This window comes from Cyprinodon variegatus, unplaced genomic scaffold (assembly GCF_000732505.1).
Source record: "Cyprinodon variegatus isolate N-32 unplaced genomic scaffold, C_variegatus-1.0 Scaffold323, whole genome shotgun sequence".
Classification (NCBI taxonomy): Eukaryota; Metazoa; Chordata; class Actinopteri; order Cyprinodontiformes; family Cyprinodontidae; genus Cyprinodon; species Cyprinodon variegatus.
This window is the reverse complement of record NW_015150776.1, coordinates 415,697-438,877: the sequence shown is the minus strand read 5'-3', so window position 1 is coordinate 438,877 and position 23,181 is coordinate 415,697. Positions and strand designations below refer to the sequence as shown.

General features: G+C 34.8%; 1 protein-coding gene across 1 annotated transcript in view; it reads left to right on the top strand.

The window, feature by feature from the left end:
- The window catches only part of lpar1 (lysophosphatidic acid receptor 1), a 41,680-nt gene extending 22,745 nt beyond the window's left edge, over positions 1 to 18,935 (top strand). Inside the window, exon 3 of the mRNA XM_015384787.1 lies at positions 16,930 to 18,935. Coding sequence (XP_015240273.1) covers positions 16,930 to 17,252 — 323 coding nt within the window. The 3' untranslated portion in view covers positions 17,253 to 18,935. The remainder of the gene's footprint in view (positions 1 to 16,929) is intronic.
- The last annotated feature ends 4,246 nt before the right edge of the window (positions 18,936 to 23,181 follow it).

Sequence of the window (23,181 nt, the reverse complement as noted above, 5' to 3'; positions counted from 1 at the left end):
AGTATTTCGTGCGCACGTTATACTTATTGCGTGGCCGCGAAATACTACTTCGTGCGCACGAAATACTACTTCGTGGCCACAATTAAACATATTTTTTGACCATGTCATAAGAGGGGCTCCGTAGATTGATATAACCTGTTCTGAAACAAAAAATCCTGAATATCACAAAGCAGAATAGGTTGACTCAGGATAACTTCTCTATACCCAAAAGGCTAATCTAACTTTCTGACCCTGATGTCAACACATTTCTAATTCATGTTAAATACCTTAAAGTATGTTTTAAGAAACAAATTGGTAAGTCTATCAATTGTGCTATGATAAAAACAATGGCATGGACATAGATTTAAAAGTTAAAGGTGTTTTGGAGGATTTCCCCGAATTTTTGAAAAGACGCACCCTCTCCACTTTAAAAAAAAATGGCCATGCACAACCTGTTCCCGAGAGGGAATGCCTATGAAACAAGTGCGTGAGCATGCACGAGCCCTTTCCTCTTTGTGCACACTCTGTTCACAAGTTGCTGTTTGCATAACTCATACAAGCTTGCTTTCCGAAGAAGATCTGTAATTTTTCTATTATGTCAACTGAGGCATCAGTGGTACCCCGCGCTGTCCTTTCAATGTATGCCATTGCATGAAATAATCTCCCAAAAACACTCCAGTCTTGTTTCTCTCTTTTGAGGCATTTCTCTTCTTCTCATGCACTTCGTAGACACGTTTTCTCTTACAATCCTCGGCCATTTCAAAGAACTGTGGTGAGAAAGAAAAGGGACAAGCATGTAGGACGGCCTTATGTAAGCATATCATCAGAATGATTGACAATTAGGAGAACAACTTATTTTGACAATCTACCCGGAAAAAGAAAATCCTCTACAACACCTTTAAATTGAAAATTAGAGAACAGAAGCAGAGTGTAGCAGGGGTAGACTTAGACTTAGACTCAACTATATTTATCTTGTGGGATTACTCCTTCAGGGAAATTCTGGTTCCAGTAGCTCATATAGAGTACAGAAAGTTCAAGCAAAATGCTATTATAGAAAAAATATGACAACAATATAAAAAGAGTGTATAATACCAAAAAAGCATAAAGGAAAAAGAAGAAAAAAGTTGTAATGTCCTGGGATATGTTTCCATGAAATATAAAAATATCTGCACAGTAGAGAGCTAAGGGAAGACTACAATGTAGTTGCATAGGGAAAGTTGTCTAAATGTTTTCCTGCAGCTAAAGTTTACAGCAGAATAACAACAACAAAAAAAAAAAAACTATGCTATTCTATATCCAAGTTTTTTCAAAACGTTTTAAGATCACTCTTAAAAGATATGGGGCCTATCTCATAGATTAAAACTGAATATTTGTTTTCCACAGGTGATGCCTGATCATTAAAAGTTCTGCCTCCCATTCTACCTTTGGAAATTCTATGAACCACCAGTAAAGTCACAGTTTGGGAGCAATCTGATTTGTCAGGAACTTCTGTGATGGAGGTTGATTATTAATTATTTTATTTTACATAGCTTTTCTACAACATTACAGCCAATCAGCTCAGTTGCTGCCAAATAAATTTAATCAAAAATTGCAGGAAAAGGGCTTCCGAGTGCTTCGAAACAGGATATGTTGTCCTAGACAAAACATGCCAAAGGATTCCATGTGATTTGTCTACTGCATGCTCTGTTATCTCATGCTGATGCATCTGTTGTCTTTTCCCCGGTTTTAATACAAAGCAGTGGTTGGCAGAATGTTCTCTCAGTAGAAGTTGAAAACATATATTCTCAGCTGCATGAGAGATACAACACTTGGATTTATTCATGCTTGTTTAACCCCAATGAAAAGGACTGATGGTTTATTCTTGTTTCTTAATGTTAGTGGGGCTCAGATGTGGTAAAGTTAAAATATAAAATGTGAATACGCTATTTGTCACTGAGCTTTGAAGATTTTAGTTGATGGTGTACAACTTTTTTATTTTATGGCAAGGAGCTAGTAAAAGCTCAGTTGCAGCTTTGTTTTCAAATCTTCTTTAGCAAATATTTCCAAAAACGAGTCCATATTGTCACACAATAATGAAATGCGAATCTAAAGCCAACCTAACGCCGCTCCAGCTGTTTCTGCCCTCAGTGTTCCAAATGCCTTTGTAAATGAGTAATACTTGAAACAATTCTAACATTTCCTAATAAATCATTGCACATATGTTTCAGATAAAGACCAAACAGCATTTGTTTCACTAGAATTTAAGTCTGTGATTATGAATAATGACTACATTTTTTTTTTTTTTATTGAACGAATATACTAAGTCATAACTCAAAGCAGGCTTGATAGAATTTGGGTGACGTTTTATTATTTGTACACCTCTGATCCACCCTTAGCTGTGAGTAGAACTTAGATGCTTTTTGTGCATTTTAATGTTTTCTAAATGTTAACATTTAACTGAATTAGTTTATTTGGTTTGTTTTGGATTTTTTTTTTTAAGTTTCCTGGAGATCTGTTGTGAATTTGCCCTAAAATTAAACTAATCTGTACTGATTTTAGATATATTACAAGATATTTGGAATTTTCCATCACCATTTTGGAACAAGACTGTATTTTACCTGTAGTTCAGTTCAAATCATTTGAGGTTATCTGTTTTTATTGTGTTTCCCTACAACTGGAAAAATGGTTCACAACTGATTTACATTTTGGCCTACACTATCCATTAGATATTTATATTAAGAGCTTTGCTTTTAAGTTCACTTTTTTACTCTTTAAAAGAAACAATTCCTCTTTTTATTACATGATGTGCCTTTTTGGCCCTTAATAGCTTGATAAATTGATGTGATGGGCTGGATTTTGTCCATGAGGCTTGAATATGAAGGGTCTTAGAGGAAGGTTTGGGTACTATTACAGCCAAAAACAGTTGACATACAGCGATTGGGTGAGCTTACAGTAAGGCTAAAACTAGCTACAAAAATACACTATCTGAAATAAGTAAAACTGATTAGAATAGATAAACCGAATAACGAAGAACTTACATTCCTGACAAAAATGAGGAGAAAATAAACCAGAACTAAAAACGCAGCTGACCCCTGCAAACTATTGAACATAACAACTTACATATTAAGGCAGTGCACAGGTGTACTTAAAGCAGTGTGGTCGGGAAACATGACCAAACAGCAATACGATCTTATACTTTGTCCTTATCCAGAAAGTCAAACCACAACCATCCCTCTCCTGGATTAGCCAATCATGGATCGGCACATGCACACTGATATATATATAAGATAAGAAAAAAAAAAATACGAAAAGCAAAAATACAGCTTCTTACCACCAGGGTGATAGAAACCACGTTACCAAGAATTGCCATCCCCCTAAAATGTTTAATTGAAAGTTACAATTTTCAAAAGGTCAATTATGCCTTTACGAGTAGACTGACAAATGGGACAGGAGAGATTCCAAATTTTCCATTACCTCTGAGTTCCTCTGAGGCCTCATGTGTTTACTGGGGTGCAATGTGATTTATAAACGAACAAAAGGTCTCTTCTCTAACGAATGCAGCACTTTTGGCTGATAAGTTTGTCTTAACTTGCAAAATAGTTTTTTGTTTTAACATAATTCATTTAAAGAAATTTAATCTGGATGAAAAATTGAATCTTAAAAATCAAAACATGTCAGGCTCTTCATATCCAGCCCTTAAAAAGAAGCTATAAACATTTAAACTCCTGCTGGTGTGGGACTCGGACAGCTTCTCACCTAAATGAGCAAAGTGATATAAAAAAAAAAACAATAACTAATGGTGATTTAAAATATAGAACCACTCCCCAGAGACACCAGTACATATCATTAATTTTTGCACAACCTTTCCTAAACAATCATATTGTAATCCACCTTTTCCATCTATAATCTAGCTGTAGTTTAGGGAGCAGCAGTGTTTGATTTTTGATTGAAAGCTTTATTCATAGTTTATGTATTCAAGCTGTTTTCAGTTTCTTAAAAGTCACGCTTACTTCATTTCACTGGAGCCAAAAGCTTACTGGCAGATTAAGCCTTCTCGGTGAGGGTGTGATCTGTTTTTGTTCAGCCTGGAATCCTCTGCAGGTTTTTGCTGAGCTCATTCGGATATATCATAGGGGCTATGGAATTTACATATTCCCTTCTTTCTATCAATGTCCGCCAACTCAGACTGTACAAATAGTGAGTCACACCTCACTTAATATTGTTTCTGGGATTTTTTGACAACCAGTTAAGGTTATAACCAAAGTCTTGTTAGATATTCAATCTTGTATGACGTATCAATTTCATTAGGTTCCTGATTTTTATTATCTGCTTCTTATGGAAAACCACTTAAATTGCTCCAACTTCAGGTCCTCCCATTATTGACTTTTGTCCTTTATCCACTTGTCCCTTGAGCAAACCAGGGGGGGGAGGGGGGGTAAAATGTGGGCTTTATAATTCTTTATAACATAAACAGGGGCCAACAAAGGCGGTCAAATACAAAATCTCCCACAGTCACATAAATCTCTGAGCTTAATGATAAACAGTGGAACACCAGATTAGCTTCTTTCACATAAAACTGATGGAAAAAATATAAAACCAAAACCACAATGCTGTTTTTCTTTGTTGTTTTCGCAACAGATAAATGCACATCTGGAAATAAAACAGAAACAGATGTTGAACAAATACATAAAAAAATGATTGAACGTGAAAACACTTTGTAGGGTTGTAGAGGTTAAAATGGTCTTCCCATCAAGCCTTACAGTACAGTGTTTTCTAAAAACAGAAGCACCCCACATCCTGAACAGAATTACAAGATAGCTATGCTGACTAAATTGTAACATAAAAAAATGTAGCTACCATGTAGTGGAAAAGACAAATATATAAACTTATTAAATAAATAAATATTATCTATTTATATTAATTCAATTCAGTTTATTTATATAGCGCCAAATTCACAACATATGTCAGACAATTCAACCAGATCATACAGTCAAATGGATTCAAAAATTTCTATCTAAGGGAAAACCAATTGATTGCATTGACTCATTGACTCTTCAGCAATCCCTCACACTAAGCATACTTGTAGCAACAGTGGAGAGGAAAAAACTCCTTTTAACAGGAAGAAATCTCCAGCAGAACCAGTCTCAGTGTGAGCGGCCATCTGCCGAGGCCGACTGGATTTCAAGGAGACAGGAAGCACACAGCCAGGCAGACAAGTTCTGAGCCTGCCCCTACATCAGAGAATGAAAGAGAGCACATCCAGCCAGTCACAGTCAGAGAAACAGGACTACACTGAAAAACAGGCCAAGCTTGAACATCGATAAACAAGGGTGTTGATGACAGCAGCACAGCTGATGTTTTTCTCCAGCATGGTGTCACAGCAAAACAGGAATTGACCAGTTCCTATGAGAACATGCAGAGGAAGCATAACGTTAGAGATTGAATTAGCAAATTCTGCAGAGTGGGAGCATATAGATAGAATGATGAAAAAGGGGTCCCTATGCCCTCCAGCAGTCTAAGCCTATAGCAGCATAACTATAGAGATAGCTCCATATAACTTGAGACTCTCTAACTATAAGCTTTATCAAAAAGGAAAGTTTTAAGCCTAGCCTTAAAAGTAGACAGGGTGTCTGCCTCACGGACTAAAACTGATAGTTGGTTCCACGGGAAAGGAGCCTGATAACTAAAAGATCTGCCTCCAATTCTAATTCTAGGAACCACTAGTAAACCTGCAGATTGAGAGCGAAGAGCTCTGTTAGGAACATGAGGAACAATTAGATCTCTGATATAAGATGGAGCTTGGCCATTTAAGGCTTTATATGTGAGACTCACATATAAAGTAACAGGAAGCCAATGAAGAGAAGGTAAGATAGGAGATATCTGATTTCTGTTTTAATTTTCATCAGAACTCTTGCTGCAGCATTCTGGATCAGCTGACTTTTAACTACAGTTTGTGGACTTCCTGATAGTAAAGAATTACAATAGTCCAGCAAACAAATGCATGGACTAGTTTCTCAGCATCACCCCTGGACAGGATATTTCTAATTTTTGCAATGTTCTGCAGATGAAAGAAGGAAATTCTAGAAACCTCTTTTATATGGGATTTAAATGACAGGTCCTGATCAAAAACAACAAGATTTTTTTACCTTATTATTTGAAATCAGTTTAATCCCATCCAAATGTAGTGACTGATTAATCAGCTTATTTTTTCAAAGACGATAACTTCTGTTTTGTCTGCATTCAGGAGCAGAAAGTTAATAGTCATCCAGGTTTTTATGTCTTCAAGACGTGCCTGTAATCTATGCAATGGATTTGCTTCATCTGGATTTATAGACAGATATAATATCATCAGCATAACAGAGGAAATTAATGACATGCTGTCCAATAATTCTACAGATTGGGAGCATATACTGTATACAGTAAAGAGAATTGGCCCTAGCACTGATCACTGTGGTACTCCACAGGTAACCTTTGAGCATGAATTAGATTTATCATTAATGTGAACAAACTGAAATCGGTCAGTTGTTAAATTGATAAGTTGTATCAGAAATTTGAGCTTTACCTGGAAAGTCTCCTGTTATCTGTAGAGGATAAATCAAGTTGTCATTAGTTGGGGTAAGGGATATTAGTGGTAATCGGAACAAAAAAGAGGAATAGTAGAGCAAAAGGTAGCAGTAGGTAAAGTGGGATGAAAAGGGGTCAGTGGTAGGCAGGAGGAATGGTTGTAATAAATCAGGTTTGTAGAGAAAGATATAGTAGATTTGAGTGGGATCAAAGGGATCTTAAAGAGGATGGTTAAAAGGAAAAAGAGTAAATAGTGGTTGTGGAGTGGGTTGATGAGCAGGATCTGTGATTAAAAAGTGGCCATAAAAAAGGTGGAAGAGAATGAGTACAAGGAAAAGGAATTGTAAACATAGACATGAGGAATGAGTGGAATAAAGAGCAGTCACGCAACCCAGCTACAGCGTTCCTTTTCTTTGTAAAAGCAGCACATTATTTTTTTGCCCTGTTTAGGACTACATACAATCAAATAATAAGCAGGGTAAAAAAAAAAGAAAATCTAGGACCTGTACTAAAAAAAAGCAGTAATGGAAATGTTTGGAAATTTTTGGGTAGGAGTAGAGCCAGGCCGCATGGTGGAAACAGAGCATTAGACATCAATTACAGCTGGAGTAAAACACTTTATCGCAATTGTTAGGTAGTATATTATCAGTATATTCAACTTGGCGTCACAAACTTGAGCTACCACTGGCCAGCTGGTAGGTCACTTGTCCTGCAAACAGGAAGCCTGGCTTCATATCCCAGCTGGGGGCAATGAGCTGCCATGTGGGTCCTTAGGCAAGACCCTTCAACTTAATGCCTGCTTAGGGGATCGCGCTTGGAGTCCTGAGGTTCTGAGTTAAAGCCCCACTCCCACCGACTGCCACTCTGGGTTCCTGAACAAGACCCTTAACCCCCACACTGCTCCCTGGGTGCCGCACAATGGCAGCCCACTGCTTCCGAATGGGATGGGTTAAATACAGAGAGTTTTTTTCGTTGCTCAATACTTGAGACAGTGTAATGACAATAAAATGCTAGAAAAACAAAGAACTGCTTGGACTGCGACAAACTATTATACTATATTATTAGCTATACTGCTGTATTTATTTAGGTTTTCTTTACTTGTAAAATGTTTGGTTGTGCTTGTTTTGTAATGAACAAAACTGTATTTTAGATGGACATCAAGATGTTATGCTGTTGTCATTAAGGAACTACCGTTATGTTATCATTTACCAAACGGGCATCTGTAGTCAGATGCAACTTTTTGATTTTAACTAAAAGGTGAACTCAGATTTTTCTTTCCCGTAGCTGAAAAAACTACCTGACTGCAAAGAAATTATGTTAAAATCATATATATTGTTGATGCATATTGAAATTTTTAACCCGAATTTGTTTTTTTCAATGAAGCCCTTTATGAAGCACCTTTTTTATGGAGGGAAGTAATGCTTTGGTTGTGACTTGAAAACTTTCAGTTTAGCCTCTGCATTTCTCCAAAGTCTCTGCATGTGGTTTAAATTTTTTTCAAATGTGGAAATAATGAGAGGACAAATTGTGTAATTTAGTATAATAATATTTTAACATACTGAAGAACTGTCATAAACTGTTTAGACCCTATATGTCTGTTTCTTGTATGTGCTGGAGAGAAAAGTCCAGATTTGTCCACTTTGCAGGATCTTCTAAACGTTGATATCATACGTCACCTAAATTCTGAAATACAAATTGAAATATTATTGTTAACGGAGTAATCAAAACAAGGCCACTCGTATAAGATTTAAGTTTCAAATTCTCATTTCACCACTTTGGCTGTCTGACAGAATAAGTCTTTGTTTGAATGAACTGAACAGATATTCATCTCTACATTCATATCCACAGTTCCAACAGTCCATAGCATTTGCTTTATTCATGGGTGTCTGTCTGTCAGTTATTGGCTCTTGTAAGAGTCTTGGTCTGAATGATCTGATTATGTTAAAGCATGTGGTGTTGTACATAGTCACTCTTTCAGTCATTGTGGCGTGCCAAGCCATACCATCCCCAAACACATGTGACCAGATGGCATATCGCTAACCTACATTTGTTTCAAAGTTCTTCAATTTATCTGATGATAATTCAAACCAAGATCTCTTTCATGGCTTGATTTCAAAGAAAAGACTGAAACCAATAGCTACATGGTGACAAATGTGTCCTCCAGATACAGGCAATTATCTGATTTTTTTTATTTTTATTACAGTTGCATATGTTGCTTCTGGCTTACTTAAACCTGAACCAATCAGGACTGCTGCGAGCCAAACTCTGAAATCCATTGTAGACATTCAGACATGCCGGCTACAGTATGTGGAACATAATTTCTGTGTGCTTCAATGAATACTTGCTTGTGGCCAAGATTCTCTTTTCTTTTTTTTTTCTTTGCACAGGGATCCTTTACTAATTTTGAAGGATAACTACATCTGTCCATGACAGTAGTTTTTCAGAGGCATCAGTTGGTCATTTTAGGAAACTAATTCCCGCCTGATCATTGAGGCATTTATACTTGCACAGAAAATCGAATGCATTTAGCATCCGCCGTTAATTTAGGGATTTGGACATATCTTAAAACACATGCAAACCTGTTAGCCCCTGCAGAGCAGATCTTCAAAAAACAATCGACAAGTTCTTATCCATTTCAAACACCTGCACTTTAGAGGGCATCATGTGCAAACCTTTCTTTAAATCTCGATTATTTTTTTTATCCATATACAGATCATGTTCTAATAACTGCTCAAATTTGTGTGAAGCAATTTTTTACATCACTTCACATCTTTTCATCTTTTTTTAAACTTTTGAGGTCAGACCAGACTTAAAAATTCTGGCATTATTATTAAAAAAATAAAAAATAAATAACTGCATATCAACTGCTATTACAGAGTGATCATCACAGAGCCTGTAAGGGGACATTGAGGGGGGTCCTAACATTATGCCTCTCTTTTTTTTCTTCTAGAACGTTATTTAACAGGCTACATTGAAATGAGTCACAGCTGATAGTGGAAGAAAAAAAAAGATTACTGTAAAAAGGTATCTATAGTCAAAAATAGGTTTTCTGTGACAGAGCTTAAAGATCCCATCTGTACAGCACCATCTTTCTCTCAGGGACTGATTTTAAACCTTTATTTTTGCTTTAATTGGTGTCAGAGTCCTGATGCAGAAAAGCAAGGAAAAAAAGTGTGATCTGCGAGGTGATTGTGACAACCACAGAGAATGGCTTGGTTGACATAGATGACAACATAAATAGAATGCGATAAATAAAACATAATTATATCTCTTGTGGTAAGAGGCATTTTTTCTCATTCTTTTTTAGGTCCTGCACAAGGCACAGTTTTGTTTTATTACTTGTTTATGGGCCTATCTTAATTCTCCATGCATTGGGTCAAAGGGTGTTGAGAGGAGGAATGTATTTTGCTGCATTTTGACTGTGGTTACTCCTTTGTTTTGGGCTGGGAGGGGCTTAATCAGCAGACAAAACCTTCCCATGTATTATGTTGTTTTACCTTTTATTATTTCTTTATTTCTTTTTGTTTTTTTCATAGCAATTTGAGAAAAGCTACCTCAGCGAAGGGCACGGTAAAAAATATTCAGCATCATCATTGTTATTCTTTTTTACATCTTTATTATCACTATTACCGCCAAATAAATGGCTTACAGCCTCATCTTTCTTTTACAGCCACTCTTAAACTCCCAGTAGCATGCACAATCTTTTTAATAAGTCTAAACCTGAGTGTCCTATTATTTGCACAATCAATCTTTGCCGATCACCTGCAATAGGACCACTTATCGTACCTGTAATTAGCGCTACTTTGCGGGAATCTTTGAAGCTCAAGCTTCTATTATATGACATCTGACCTATTTCTCTTTTCTACTATCATAGCTCATAATTCAACAACATAAAATTTACATCTTTTAATTACCTTTAAACATTATACACAATTAAAGCTAAATATTATATTACTCTGTAAAGATTTTTTCTGAGTAAAAAAAAACACAGAGCTTGAGTTAAAAAACAAGCCACAGATCATTGAAATTAGTTACCACTGAGCAATGACTCTGTATATGTGTTTTTCACTTAATAAGCTCACAGTGGTAGAAAAAGATTACAGTAAAAGAAGTCCCCGCAGTTAAAAATGTGTTTTGTATGACACATGTCATTGGGGAAACTACTAAGAAAATGCATCTGTTCACCACAATTCTCCTTATCAGTAATTAAACACTCAGTAACTAAATTTAAGCCCTTATTTATGTTTTAATTTGTGTCAGAGCCCTGATGCAGCAAAGAGAAGAAAAGAAAAAAAAAGATCCTTTTGCAGAGAAGAGATATTTCAGAGTTATATCTAGAGAAGACTGCCACAACCACAGAAGATAGGTTGGTTAAAATAAATGACACAAGGACAGAAATAGAAAGTGAGATACAGAAACAAAATATGAAAACTACAGAAAGCGGCCAACAGTTATGGACAGAGAAGTAACTTGATCTGGCAGGGGATGGCAAGGATGGAAAAAAAAGAAAGGAAACAATAGATAATAGAGAGGAAACCAAAAAAGAGACAGAAAAGGCCAAAGAGATAGAAAGGTGGACAGAAAATGTCACATGACAAGAATGAGAGCAGTAATGTTATACTAAGTTAAAGCACTGAGGAGAATTGACTTTAGGAGAGCCCATAGACAACAGAAGGACACAAGACATTTCACTTATTGGCATAATGACAATGCATGGAAAATGGCTTATTTCCTGTTCTGTCTGATTCAGATCATGTTCCGACATTTTAGGGGCTGCATTAGGATGATTCTGTCTTTGAAGTTTAATGACACAGAAGCACTTCATCTGAGTCCTACATCAATAAACCTCTCCCACATGGGTGGTAAAATGGATTAGGGGAAAAGCTAGAGTCTCAGAAGTGAAATGTGGTCTTCATTTTTTTTGATAATGAATTCAATTTGGCAGAAAATTCATCTACTTTACAAGTCAGAAATGGTTTATGACTGATTGCCATTAAGTAGCTTACATCCTTAATGTTAAGTAACAATAATGTGGATCCCAGTAATTTATCCAAAACAAGACAGTTATACCTCTGCTGTTAGGATCATACATGCTATAAAGTGTGTGTCATAAGTTTTTCCAATGGGAATCACAAAATAGCCTGGCCTACTCTATAAAGCGTGGAGCTCAATACTAATAAGATACTAATAATACTAATACAATACTAATAAGAGGTGCATTTCCTGGTCCCCTTTAAGTTGTTGTCATGCTACATAATCAAGTGTTAATTAATGAAAAACTTATTTTTACACCTCCAGGATTTTTTATGGCAGAGAAAAGGAATCATACAGCAAAGCAGCATAAAACTACAGTGTTGAACTCAAAGTATGAGAGTTTCTGTTTAATGCTAATCATGTGTCATGCAGTGATGGCAGATATAAAGCATTCCACTTTTTGTCTTGTCACTTAAGAGTGAACCCCAAAAGTGTTAAAGATCAAGTATCAAATGTGGGCATTGGATTGAAATAGTCTTGTTAGTGTTGCACTAAATAATGGAAATAACCATTTGAAAATCATGTTTTGTATTTACTCTGGTTTTGTTTGTTATATTTCAACATTTGTTTGGTATTTTAAAACAACTGAATTTTTAAAAACTAGCTATAAGAAAACCCTACTGTAAATGTGGCATTTACTGTTTACACAGTGCTGTATTTCCACGGATCTCCATTCCCATAACCAGATTCAAAGCACAATTTTGATACAGTGTGCCTGATATTTCATCCAGTTAAGATTTTTTTTTCCACTTAAGCTGGAATTTTACAGCCATGGTAAACCTTGTGTAGCTTGAGAATCTATTCTCTCTGGTCCAAAACTGTTCTTATATCACTAAATCCAGTGTGATCTCGCATAAAAAGCAGTCGTGCACCTTTTTTGCATGGCTTATACTGTACCTACCCTGTTTACCACTTAATGAAAACAAATATTCCAGCAGAACAGGCAATGTGCTGGAAAATGAGTCATCCCATTGAGCCTTTTGACATATACTAACTACCACAAATCTAGTAATAAAGTAGTAATACTAAAAAGTAGGCGACTGAGAGGTTGAAAAAAAATAACAAACAGCTTTATGAATCTCAATCTGATAAGTTTGTCATGCATGTGGATTTTGCCTCTTTGACTCAATAATTTCTAAAACCACTTTTTTCCCCTTTAGTCATAGTTACTAGTCCTCGTATGGCTCTACCTACTCTGTGAAATCAAGGTGCAGTCGTAATTAAGACAGTACATCAATAAAAAAAAGTTTATTTTTGTTAAATAGCTTCATAGTCTGAAGTAACAATTTGTGGTCCACACTTTCCCTGTCCCACTTGACTAATCTAAAGAAAAAATTTATGTAAATCTATATCAGATGAATTATTGTGACATAATATGGAAAAGTTGAAGGACATAAATTTCTTTTGACTTAAACATTCCTGATGTTTAATCAAGTAAGAATCAGATCAAACAATCCATGTTCTTGTGGTTTCTTTCAGACAAGAAAAAAAAAAAAAAACTGTGATGACTCATAAAAGGAAACCAAATACTTTCCTCGAACATGAGAAGGTGTTGTAACCATAAATGATCTAATTACAGTGACAGACAGCATCCCAATGATAACAACCAGAACAAACACAAGGCTTCAGCCATCAGACAAAATCACTGCCCTATCAGTTTCCTGATAACGATAGCAGTGCTAATTGCATTGTAATTCATTTGGACATTAACAAAGGATTCATCTTACTGTATATCCGTCCATTTCGCAGATGAGCTTCCATCTTTTTTACTTTAGTCAGTTCACTTCTCATAGTTCAGAAAATACTGTTGCATGCTAGTTTAGGTTTACTTGACTGTAAGATGTGATACCTTTACTCTTCTCTCCATTTTTCATGTGATATTCCACCAATCTTCCATATTCTGTATCTTACAGAGATTAAAAGCTCATATGGGTCCCCAAAAAAACTATAGTACTGATTCCTGAGACACTAAGTTTTCTGAAACATCAGTATACTAACAAAAAAAAAAAACTATAATTGAAATTTTACCTTTTAAAAATAAGGAAAGGAGTATGTAGGAATTTTTACATGTTTTATGTTTTTTCACTTTAGTTGTTTTTATTCCAATTCAAATTTTATTTCAGCTTCTTCTGGGTTTGAAATGCCATTACATTTACCATTTTCCGTGTGTTTCAGTGTGTTTATTTACTTTCCTCCAGTGACTTTCCACTTACCCTGGCTCATTTCCCTCCTTGTGGCAATTTCGAGAAATCACCAGGATGAATAAAATACAAGTTAAATGTTTCGTCTTAGACTCTTTAAGCTGAGGGGGCAGATATTTATTATAAAAAAATAAGCTTGTAGTAAATATTTTATAGTTGTATCAGTAAATACATCTATTGTTCTATCAGCACTGACAAAAGCTTTAATTTTATTTTTTACCCTATTAGAAATACATGCTTTATTAATTAGTAATGTTAGGATGAAGTATTAGAATTCAGAATTCCCCTTTCTTTCCCTGATCCCTTTATTCATGTCATGTCCAGGCTTAAGGTGTTTCCTTGGTGATACAAATAGTAGTTCAGATATTTTGTATGCTGGGTGGTGAAGCATTTAGGAAATGCACCCAGCTCTGCAGAATCTGGAGAGTCTGCTTGCATTGCTGGGAAGTGAGGTCAGGCCTTCTCTGCAGCTGCCGCACAAACAGATAACAGGCAGGCCTGTCAGTCCCCTTTCCCAACTTTTTCTCTGCTTGCACAATTCCTAATTGAGTTTTTCTTTTATAGTCTCAAGAGGCAAATGTCATGCCGTTGTCTTGTAAAAAATGATAAATGATCATAGTTTAACATATTTTGGAAAAGCTTTATATATAAATTAAATAATTCATTCTAACATCACAAATTAATGAATCATGTATACATAAATAACCTTATGAAATACATTTGGATCATAGTTGGATAATAAAACACCACTGTTTCATGTCAGTGGGTTATGATTACCAAGGAGTTTAAAAACTAGTAATGTTGTTTAAGTCATTGATGGAAAGAGATCCAAATGATAAATTCATGCCATGCTATATTGCAACAAAGTTACACCATGTTACAACTTCAGCATATACAAACAACAAAAATTTGAATAACTATAAATTGAATTGAAATAATGCTTACTGAATACTCACTGTTCAGGTTGGCAATTTCAGTGCTAAACTACCTAAATATTATTAGGCTGCTGTCAGACTGTTATGCGTATTCCTGTGCCTGTTGGTGCTCAGTCTACCACAAGATATGAAATCAACAGTAGGTGAAACAATTTTAGAATGAAAAATAATAAGATAGAGGCAGTGAAAGTGAATAGCAAAATAATTAAAGTAAAGTTTATAAAAACAGAGGTGGGAGTATACTCTAATCCTCATCCTAAATTATTAATCCAAGTTTATGTCGATTTACAGCATCATGTCTTCTGCCGGGGTCTGAGCGCCAAAAAACTTATTTCATCCATGTCTATCAAATGTTTCTAAATGTTCCCTTTCTCCTTGTGAGTCTCTCAAGGTTTTCTTAACAAAAAAAATTATAACCACACATAAAATTGTCCCTGGTGGACTTGGAATAGAACTAATACTGTCGAGATTTCATAAAAAAATTTGCTCTTTTTTCTAAACAACACCAGTTATATCAGATTATAAGCCACTACTTAAAATATTGACATTATCAATACCATATAGAATAACTAATTTAGTTTTTATGACGTTTGTATTGATATTATTTCAATATCTAATGCATTTTTAGATATTAAAGTAATCTCAGATTCTTTTATTTACATTCCTATTGTAGCTGAGGCAAAATAAAAAGGAATGGAGAGAATGATGGAATATTTAGTGCTCTAAAGAATCTCCATGTATTAGCTACATCAATTAGGAAAATGGGCTCAAATGCCCTCCAGTTGAAGCAACTACAAATATGAAAAGAGGTGAAGGAATATATATTAAAATACACAGAGCTCTGCATAACATTGCATATGATTTAATGTGCTGTTATCAGCTCACTGCTGTGACATTTGAGTATCAACTGTATCAGTTTGGAGAAAAGTGCATATGTGTGGTATAAAAAACACATCTAAGATAGTGACGCAATGTAAATTTTCAGCATATTCAATGTCATTTAAGATTAAGCAGTCAAGGTTTTCACTGCTATCTCCCAGAGGTATAAACATTTATAAACTGTTATAATCAGTCCTACAGCACGCTCCTTTCATTCTAAACCTATTTGATGTTTTAAATCATGTATCATTATATCAACACAATTGGTATATTGTTAACATGAACAGACTTTATTGGATTAGTTTTCAAACACAGGCGGGTATACTGATGACTTGTGTGGCAGCAAATATCATTGAGCATGTCAGCATATATGGGGTGCATAAAGTTTGTACAGTTCAATTCTTTAGAATGCATGTGCATTTTATTACAGCTACTCGGATTTGCTTTTTGCTTCTTTTTTTTTTTCAAGAAAAGATTTGCTATCATTAAAACCTAAACTAGTACATTAAGACTTATAGAATGTTTTATTGAAAGTAATTTACACTTACAATTTAGATGTTAAAGTGTTTTTTGAGGATTGAAAATGTATTAACTGATAAAATATTTACATTTATCAGGAAATATGTAAGCATTGCTTAAACTCTCACTCTGTTAGTATGGCCATGAAATTTCTTCTAATTGAAAGACTCAAGCCCGCCCCTCTGTAGCATCCCCCAGCCAACCCAAAAAAAAGAAAAGAAAACAAAATGTTGGTTGCTACAACTGAGGGGGAAGGGGTAAATTGGGTTTCAGGCTTTAAATCCCCCAAAACATATTCTGTTCTCTTTACATCAGTGTGAAGTTAACCCAATCCTTTTAAAATCCAAATCTCAATCCTAGGTTTAAGGCACTCCTATGTACTTTTACTTCACATCTAACATAACATCAAATGTTATGGCTAATTGGTATAAAACACTTTCCCAGTATTAATACGTTTATTTTCCTTGCAACAATGTTTTTTTTTTTTTTTTTTTTTTGCACTTGGAAAGCTCTTTTCATAACCAATGAACAGCCATAATGTAAAACATTTCAAACGCACTTTGGAAATAAAGCACTCCCCCTTTATCATTAAAAGCTGTACAGATGTGGCCAGAGTAACAAAGATGCATTATAATGTGAATTAATAATAATGTGGTTGTTAAGTGGTAGCATTGTGGTTGCAGAGCAATGTTGTTTGGGAGTGACAGTCTAAATAAAACTTTCCTTAAATGACACTTGTTGATTTAGAATATTCTCAAAAACAATCTGCTTCTTTTTAAGTTAACACTCAAATAAAGATTTTTTTGCTTTCATATCTAATACATGTTTTGTGTCCTTAGGTGCATTTATCATCTGTTGGACTCCCGGCTTGGTCATCCTACTTCTCGACGTCTTTTGCTCCAGCTGCAACATCCTCACCTATGAGAAGTTCTTCCTACTCCTTGCAGAGTTTAACTCCGCAATGAATCCTATCATCTACTCATATCGGGACAAGGAGATGAGCGCCACCTTCAAGCAGATCTTGTGCTGTCAACGGCAGGAGAATGTTAATGGGACGGTGGCGGAGGGCTCCGACCGCTCAGCGTCTTCTATCAACCATACAGTGCTGGGTGCTGGCACTGTGCATCACCATCACCTTCACAATGAGCATTCGGTGGTTTAAAATTATTTAAAGAAGGGAGACTGAAAGTTGAGGCGATTCTGTCTGAAACAAGGTAAATACTTAAGAAGGGATGGGAATGGTATTGATTGTAGACTGAATTTAAAGACAGGTGAAGGACTGATGATCAGTATGATCGAGGATTCAAAGAAGGAGAAAGGGATTCAAATGTATGAAGAAAAGACTAAGCGCATGAAGAGAGGAAGTCTTATATTCAAGGACTCTGACACACCAATTGTATTATTGTGTAGCTGTATATTGTTTTCTTTGTTTAATGTTTTTTTTTTTTTTTACAAGCAATGTTGATATGAATTATTTAAGTAGTCTGTGAAGTAATGCCAGTATAACCGTTCTCTTTCTCCATTCAGTCTGTTTAACACAGAAAAAAACTCTGCATTTATTCACCACATTTTGACTTTGCTGATCAGTGCTTTTTCATGTCATGGAGCAGATGGCTTTTACTGTGAACAGACATAACCGCATCAACTGCTATAATCTAACTTTACACATGAAGACCAGTTGGATTTTTCATGTTATATAAATGTCTGTTTTTGACCCCTCCTTTTACACATTTCCGTGCTTTTGTAAGATTTTAAGAGGGTTCAATTGTCTTGATAGTGGCTGGTGTCTTTAAGACAAAAAATATTGTTACAATTTCATTTTTTTTTGTTCTCTTCCTTCTTCTTAACACTAAAATTTATTTGATGCATTGGAGGATTCGATTTCAAAGGGAAATATTTATTTTTTACAGCACCAGCCTGAGAAGTGGATGGAAATTTGGAGACCAACCCCAATTTTTTACCATTTTCAGCCTTCACATCATAACAAACCCTTGCTTTCCCATGTACATAGACCAATTTATAGCATTGTACTTTACAGTTAGAACCAGATATGTATATACAACATAAAAAGAAGAACATATATTTTTTCCTTACTGTCTAACATTAGGTCAAATTAAAGTTTTTCAGTTTCAGGTCAGAACAAAAAAATATCCTGATTGCCAAAATAATGAGGTCAAGTTTTTTTTTTTTTGCATTCCTTTCTTCAAATACATTTATTGATAAAGATTACAAACGTTGTGACTTTAAAAACTATGAAATACCAGATGATGATGTCATGGCTTTGTTAGCCTCTGATTTATATTTATAAGTTCTGAGTCGTATGAAGGAACCACTGTGGAGTTTTTTAAAGAAAGAGGTAATGAATCAAAGATTAATCAGCCAATACATCAGGAGAAAAACCAATGTCAGGACTAAGAGTTTCCTGTTTCGTTATTTCAAGGGATTACATGTAAATATAAACAACATTGGGATGTACAGTTAGCATGCATTTCTGAATAGAATAAAATTTTGTGTGAAAGATCTTTGAAAATAGAATCTTGTAAAGATACAGACCTAAGCTGAGTGAAACAAGTCCCATAACAACAACTGCTAAAACTGCACTGCAAGGGGAAGAAGGATAAATGGCAGTTTGCAAATGCACTCAGGGAAAAAAAGATTTTTTATTGGTGAAGATAAGTCTTGTGGTTTGATGAAACGTAAAACTATGTGGATGCTTTGGTGTAGGAGGAATTGATGCACTATGTGAAGTAGATGGCCTGATAGGAGCTAAAGTTATATAGAAACTTTAATAACATTGCAAGATGTCATCCAGGGAGTCAATGCTTGGTCAGATGGAAGTCTTCAGAGTGGAAAGTAGCCCAGAATATGCAACCAATTAGATACAAAGCGGAAAGATATTTAATGTGTTGGGATGGTCATTACAAAGCCCTGATCTTTGTCCCTCAGATACATTACTGACAGAATTTTTCCAGTTCTATCAGTTCAGAAGTAACCAGGCAACTTGTGACAAGCTTCTAGAACAGGGACCATCTAATCATTTGATTCAGGTGTGTTGAAGGTTACTTTAAAAAATTATGTTTTGTGTATAAAAAGAACATCAAAAGAACTATAAATAAGGTTGATTCACTCAACTGGTGAAGTAGAAGCATGACTAAGATTTTACTGTCATGCTTGCACCATGAAGCTATCAGAGCCAGCGTTACTCACCCTCACATAGTTCTATGAGCAATTTCCTTTTCTGCTCTTTCAAGATGATTCGCAGTCAATAAATGGTGCAAAAAGTGTATCAGATTTCAACTGAAAGTTTGTCTCCATAATGATGGTCTTAGTGACTGTTCCTCCAGATGACACAGGTGATTGAATATTTTTAAGTTACAGTACATGGCAGTATATTGCCTTAACATTTGCTGTAATAGTTTTACTGGTCATATAAACAATGTTACATGTATGCAGAAGTATATGGTGTCCATAAATATGACCATATGAAATGAGCTGACATATATAATCTAATGTGGTTACATTCTCACACAGTATTCACTAAACTAAGTTGAGTTTGTGATTAACAGTCCAGCTTAGTGTCAAAAGGGTGTTTCAAGTTTTGCAAAAAAATTCTTTTACCTCTGATTTTACCTCAATGTCTTGTGCCTTTATTCACACTTTCACACTTATGGAAAAGAAGAAATGTTTGCTCTATTTTTGCTTTTTATCACTCTTGAAATTTTCAGATAATTAATATCAAACAAAAATATATCGAGTAATTACATGGTTGTTTTTATGGTTTTTTTTCGAGGGATCATCCAAAAAATGTTGTCCAGACAATTCTTCTCCTAAGCTTATTAAGTCGTTGTGCCTGACTAGTAAAAAAAACAGCTGCCTACAAAAACAGGCATAAGTCAGCCTCATTGAAGAGTTGTTAAAGAATGAACGGTTTAAGACATTAATAAAAAAAAAAATGAAAACATACAGTAGATAGTGTATAAATGATAGCTAAGATTCCAATAAACAAGTTTATGAAACCATTATGCTTCTCAATGTGCTGTACTTGCGTCAAACTGTAGTAAAATTGTCTGTGATGGCTCAATATTTAGTGAAATTCTACAAGTACAAAGTCTTTGAACTCATTTTCCTAAATGTTTTATTTTTAGACTCTTTTCTTTCAGGCAAATGAAGGATGAAGCACTGTGGTGAATTGCACCTTACTCACGGCTGTTACAAAGGGTTTTTTGTGTGTGTGTGTGTGTTTTTGTGTGTTTGTGTCATGACTGTTCTGACATTTTTTTTGTATCTGACTTTAACATTTTAAAAAAGGGAGATTTTTGAATTTTACATGTCTTTGTTTTTTACAAAAGATAAATTTTCATCAACTTATTTCTGTACATCTGGACACTGGTTTGCGCTTCTCGCTACATTTCAAAAGATTAAACCCTAGAGAATATTTCCACGCTTCATCTTCACTATAAAATAAATTTCCGACTCGGTTACTTGTATTATTATACCAGACCAACTAAACTGTCGATTATTATGTCTGATTGGTATTGTGTCACTCTTTGCATACTATTGTGAGCATATTTGTACATAATGTTTAAATATATCTGAAACATAATTATCTAAAGTTAATCATGAAAAAAAATTAAACATAAATGGTGGATTATGGTCATTCTTTGCCAAAATGATCTTGTAGTTTGATGTCATCTATATTTTTCTGTGAAAGAACTTAATTTCCTGAAGACACTAAAGTAAACTTTAATTTTCTCACTGACTGAAAACTAGCTTTGTGAGTGCATTGCATTCCAGTTTTGTTGTGAAAAGTAACCCAACACTAGACTTGGTTGGTTGGGAGTCTCGAACTTGTTTCACCTCCAAACACATCCAGCAGTCAGTGCATGAAACTACATCCAACAGTGGTTTCAAAGCAGCGAGGGGAGAGTTTAAACCAAGGGAGATGAGCAAGAAGAGCAGGTGGTGTCAAGTACCGTAATCTTTGCAGATTGTGTTGATAGTCCTGTCTTTCAGTAGAACAAATAACAGTATCAGTGTTAAGTGCAGCGCATTTGTCTCAACATTTGTTCTTGCCTGTAAATCTCACCTGTTTTGTATTGACAACCTGTACTGTTCCTACTGAGATCGATCCGTTTCTCTTCCGACTAGCATGCCCTACCTTGGTTTCTGTTTATTCTGAATCAGTGTTTTTCATGGCATTCAACTGCTGTTGTTTGGCAAAGCTAGATAAGCATCACTTACTCTAGAAACCAAAGTTTTACTAATAGCTTTTCTGTAGGTCTGATTTTGTGTTTACTTTTACAATAAAACACTATTTTAAAACCATAAATGCCAAATCTTTTTGTACCAATTAGGTTACTGTGTAACATGAATTAATTTATAACAGTATCCGTACTTGAAAAGTTAAGACCTGTGAATATACACTCAGACTCGGTTTAACATTTTGAAAAAAAAGAATAAAAAAGAATTAGAAATGTTCGTATTCAGGTGTTACTTTGAATTGTAGTTGTATAAATGTGTTAGATGATGTTTCTGGAAGGATTCATTGATGATAGGATTCACCATGTTTAGTCTCGGCATGACTGGTTCTCTTCTGTTATCTGCATGTGTGTCTGTTTCCATGACATCAAGGAAGCTGGACGGAGAACGCAGAGGGCTGCTCTTTAACAGACCCAATAAGAAAGGACCTTGAGCTAGTTCACATGTTTTCCACAGCCTTGGTGTTTAGCAGGATCTTTCTGTGACCCTTTGGGTATTTTGTTTTAATAGCAAATTTCTGCCAAGTCCTCTTGTTTTAATACTTTGTTCCCTGAGGGGGGATGAGATGAAGAAGGTTGTTCTTAAAACTTCCATTGGAGAAAGAGTAACTTCCTAACTATGAATTTGACCTTAAACATCATATAAGCACCTGGATTGTGTGTCAGGAGAGCAACATATTATGGCTTTTGTTAAAACACATATAACAAGAAATGATGATAACAGAAGTTATAAATAAAAGCCATGAAAACAGTTTTGCAGCAATGCTTTGGACAATTTTTCTTAAAAATGTTTCTTAACTATCTACTTTAATAACTAAAAATAATATTTAGTGTAGTAGGACTAAATTCAAAGTACGGTAAATTATTTTTGATATTGCTTCTTCTATCCTATTTTACTTAGCAGATAGTGTTTATTTTTGTTCATAATGATCACATTTATTTGTACAAAACCAAATACATTGTATTATGCAAATAATCATTCATAGGAATGGTTGAACATAAAATACAACAACAAAAATTATTGTATATGTTTTTGTTCGATTGTGTAAAAGTAAGCTGTATTGGTTCCCGAAAAAACAAAAGAAATGCTTCTGATATGCTGAATTCTCATTCTACTGCTTAACTAAGGGAGTGCTGGGTTAACTTTTCTACTGTGGCTCAGAAAGCTGAACTTATCTGAGCTATAATAACTTGACCTTTTAAATAACTTTTTTTCTACAGTTTACCATACTGTAGAAAAAAGAGACTTAAAGTGACAAATACAACCTCCTTAACAATTTAAGAGAAATCTGACACATGTATATCTGGTATAAAAACAAAAGACCATACCTTAGACGAAATATTATTATTTAATAATAATAATGTTATGGATTAAGTTATAAAAAATGAATATTAAGGTGTCATATTTTACAATCAAATTATACACCCAAATCAGCAAACAAAATATATTATAAAATGAAAGTTTTTAATGTTATTGTGAACTGTTTGGAGGGGAAAGAAAGAAATTTAAAAAATGACCTTTTAAAGAAGACTGTGGACAAATAATTACAGGATCTGTTTCTTTTTCTCAATGGCAGAAAATAAAAAATTAGTGTTTATTGGAAAAATGATTAGAAACAAAACATATATATGTTGTTCTTATCTCAGTTATTTTTTATTTTTATTTTTTTAACAATGTCCTGTCTGGCAATGTGGCAATAAGAATAATTGTCTTGATGCTAAAAAGAGCCCAAAAGATTTTACTTTCACAAGTAAATCTAAGTTATTTCTAATCAATTTCTGGTGCTGCCCCCTCTTGGCCAGGCTCACATGGTAAAAAAAAAAAAAAAAAAA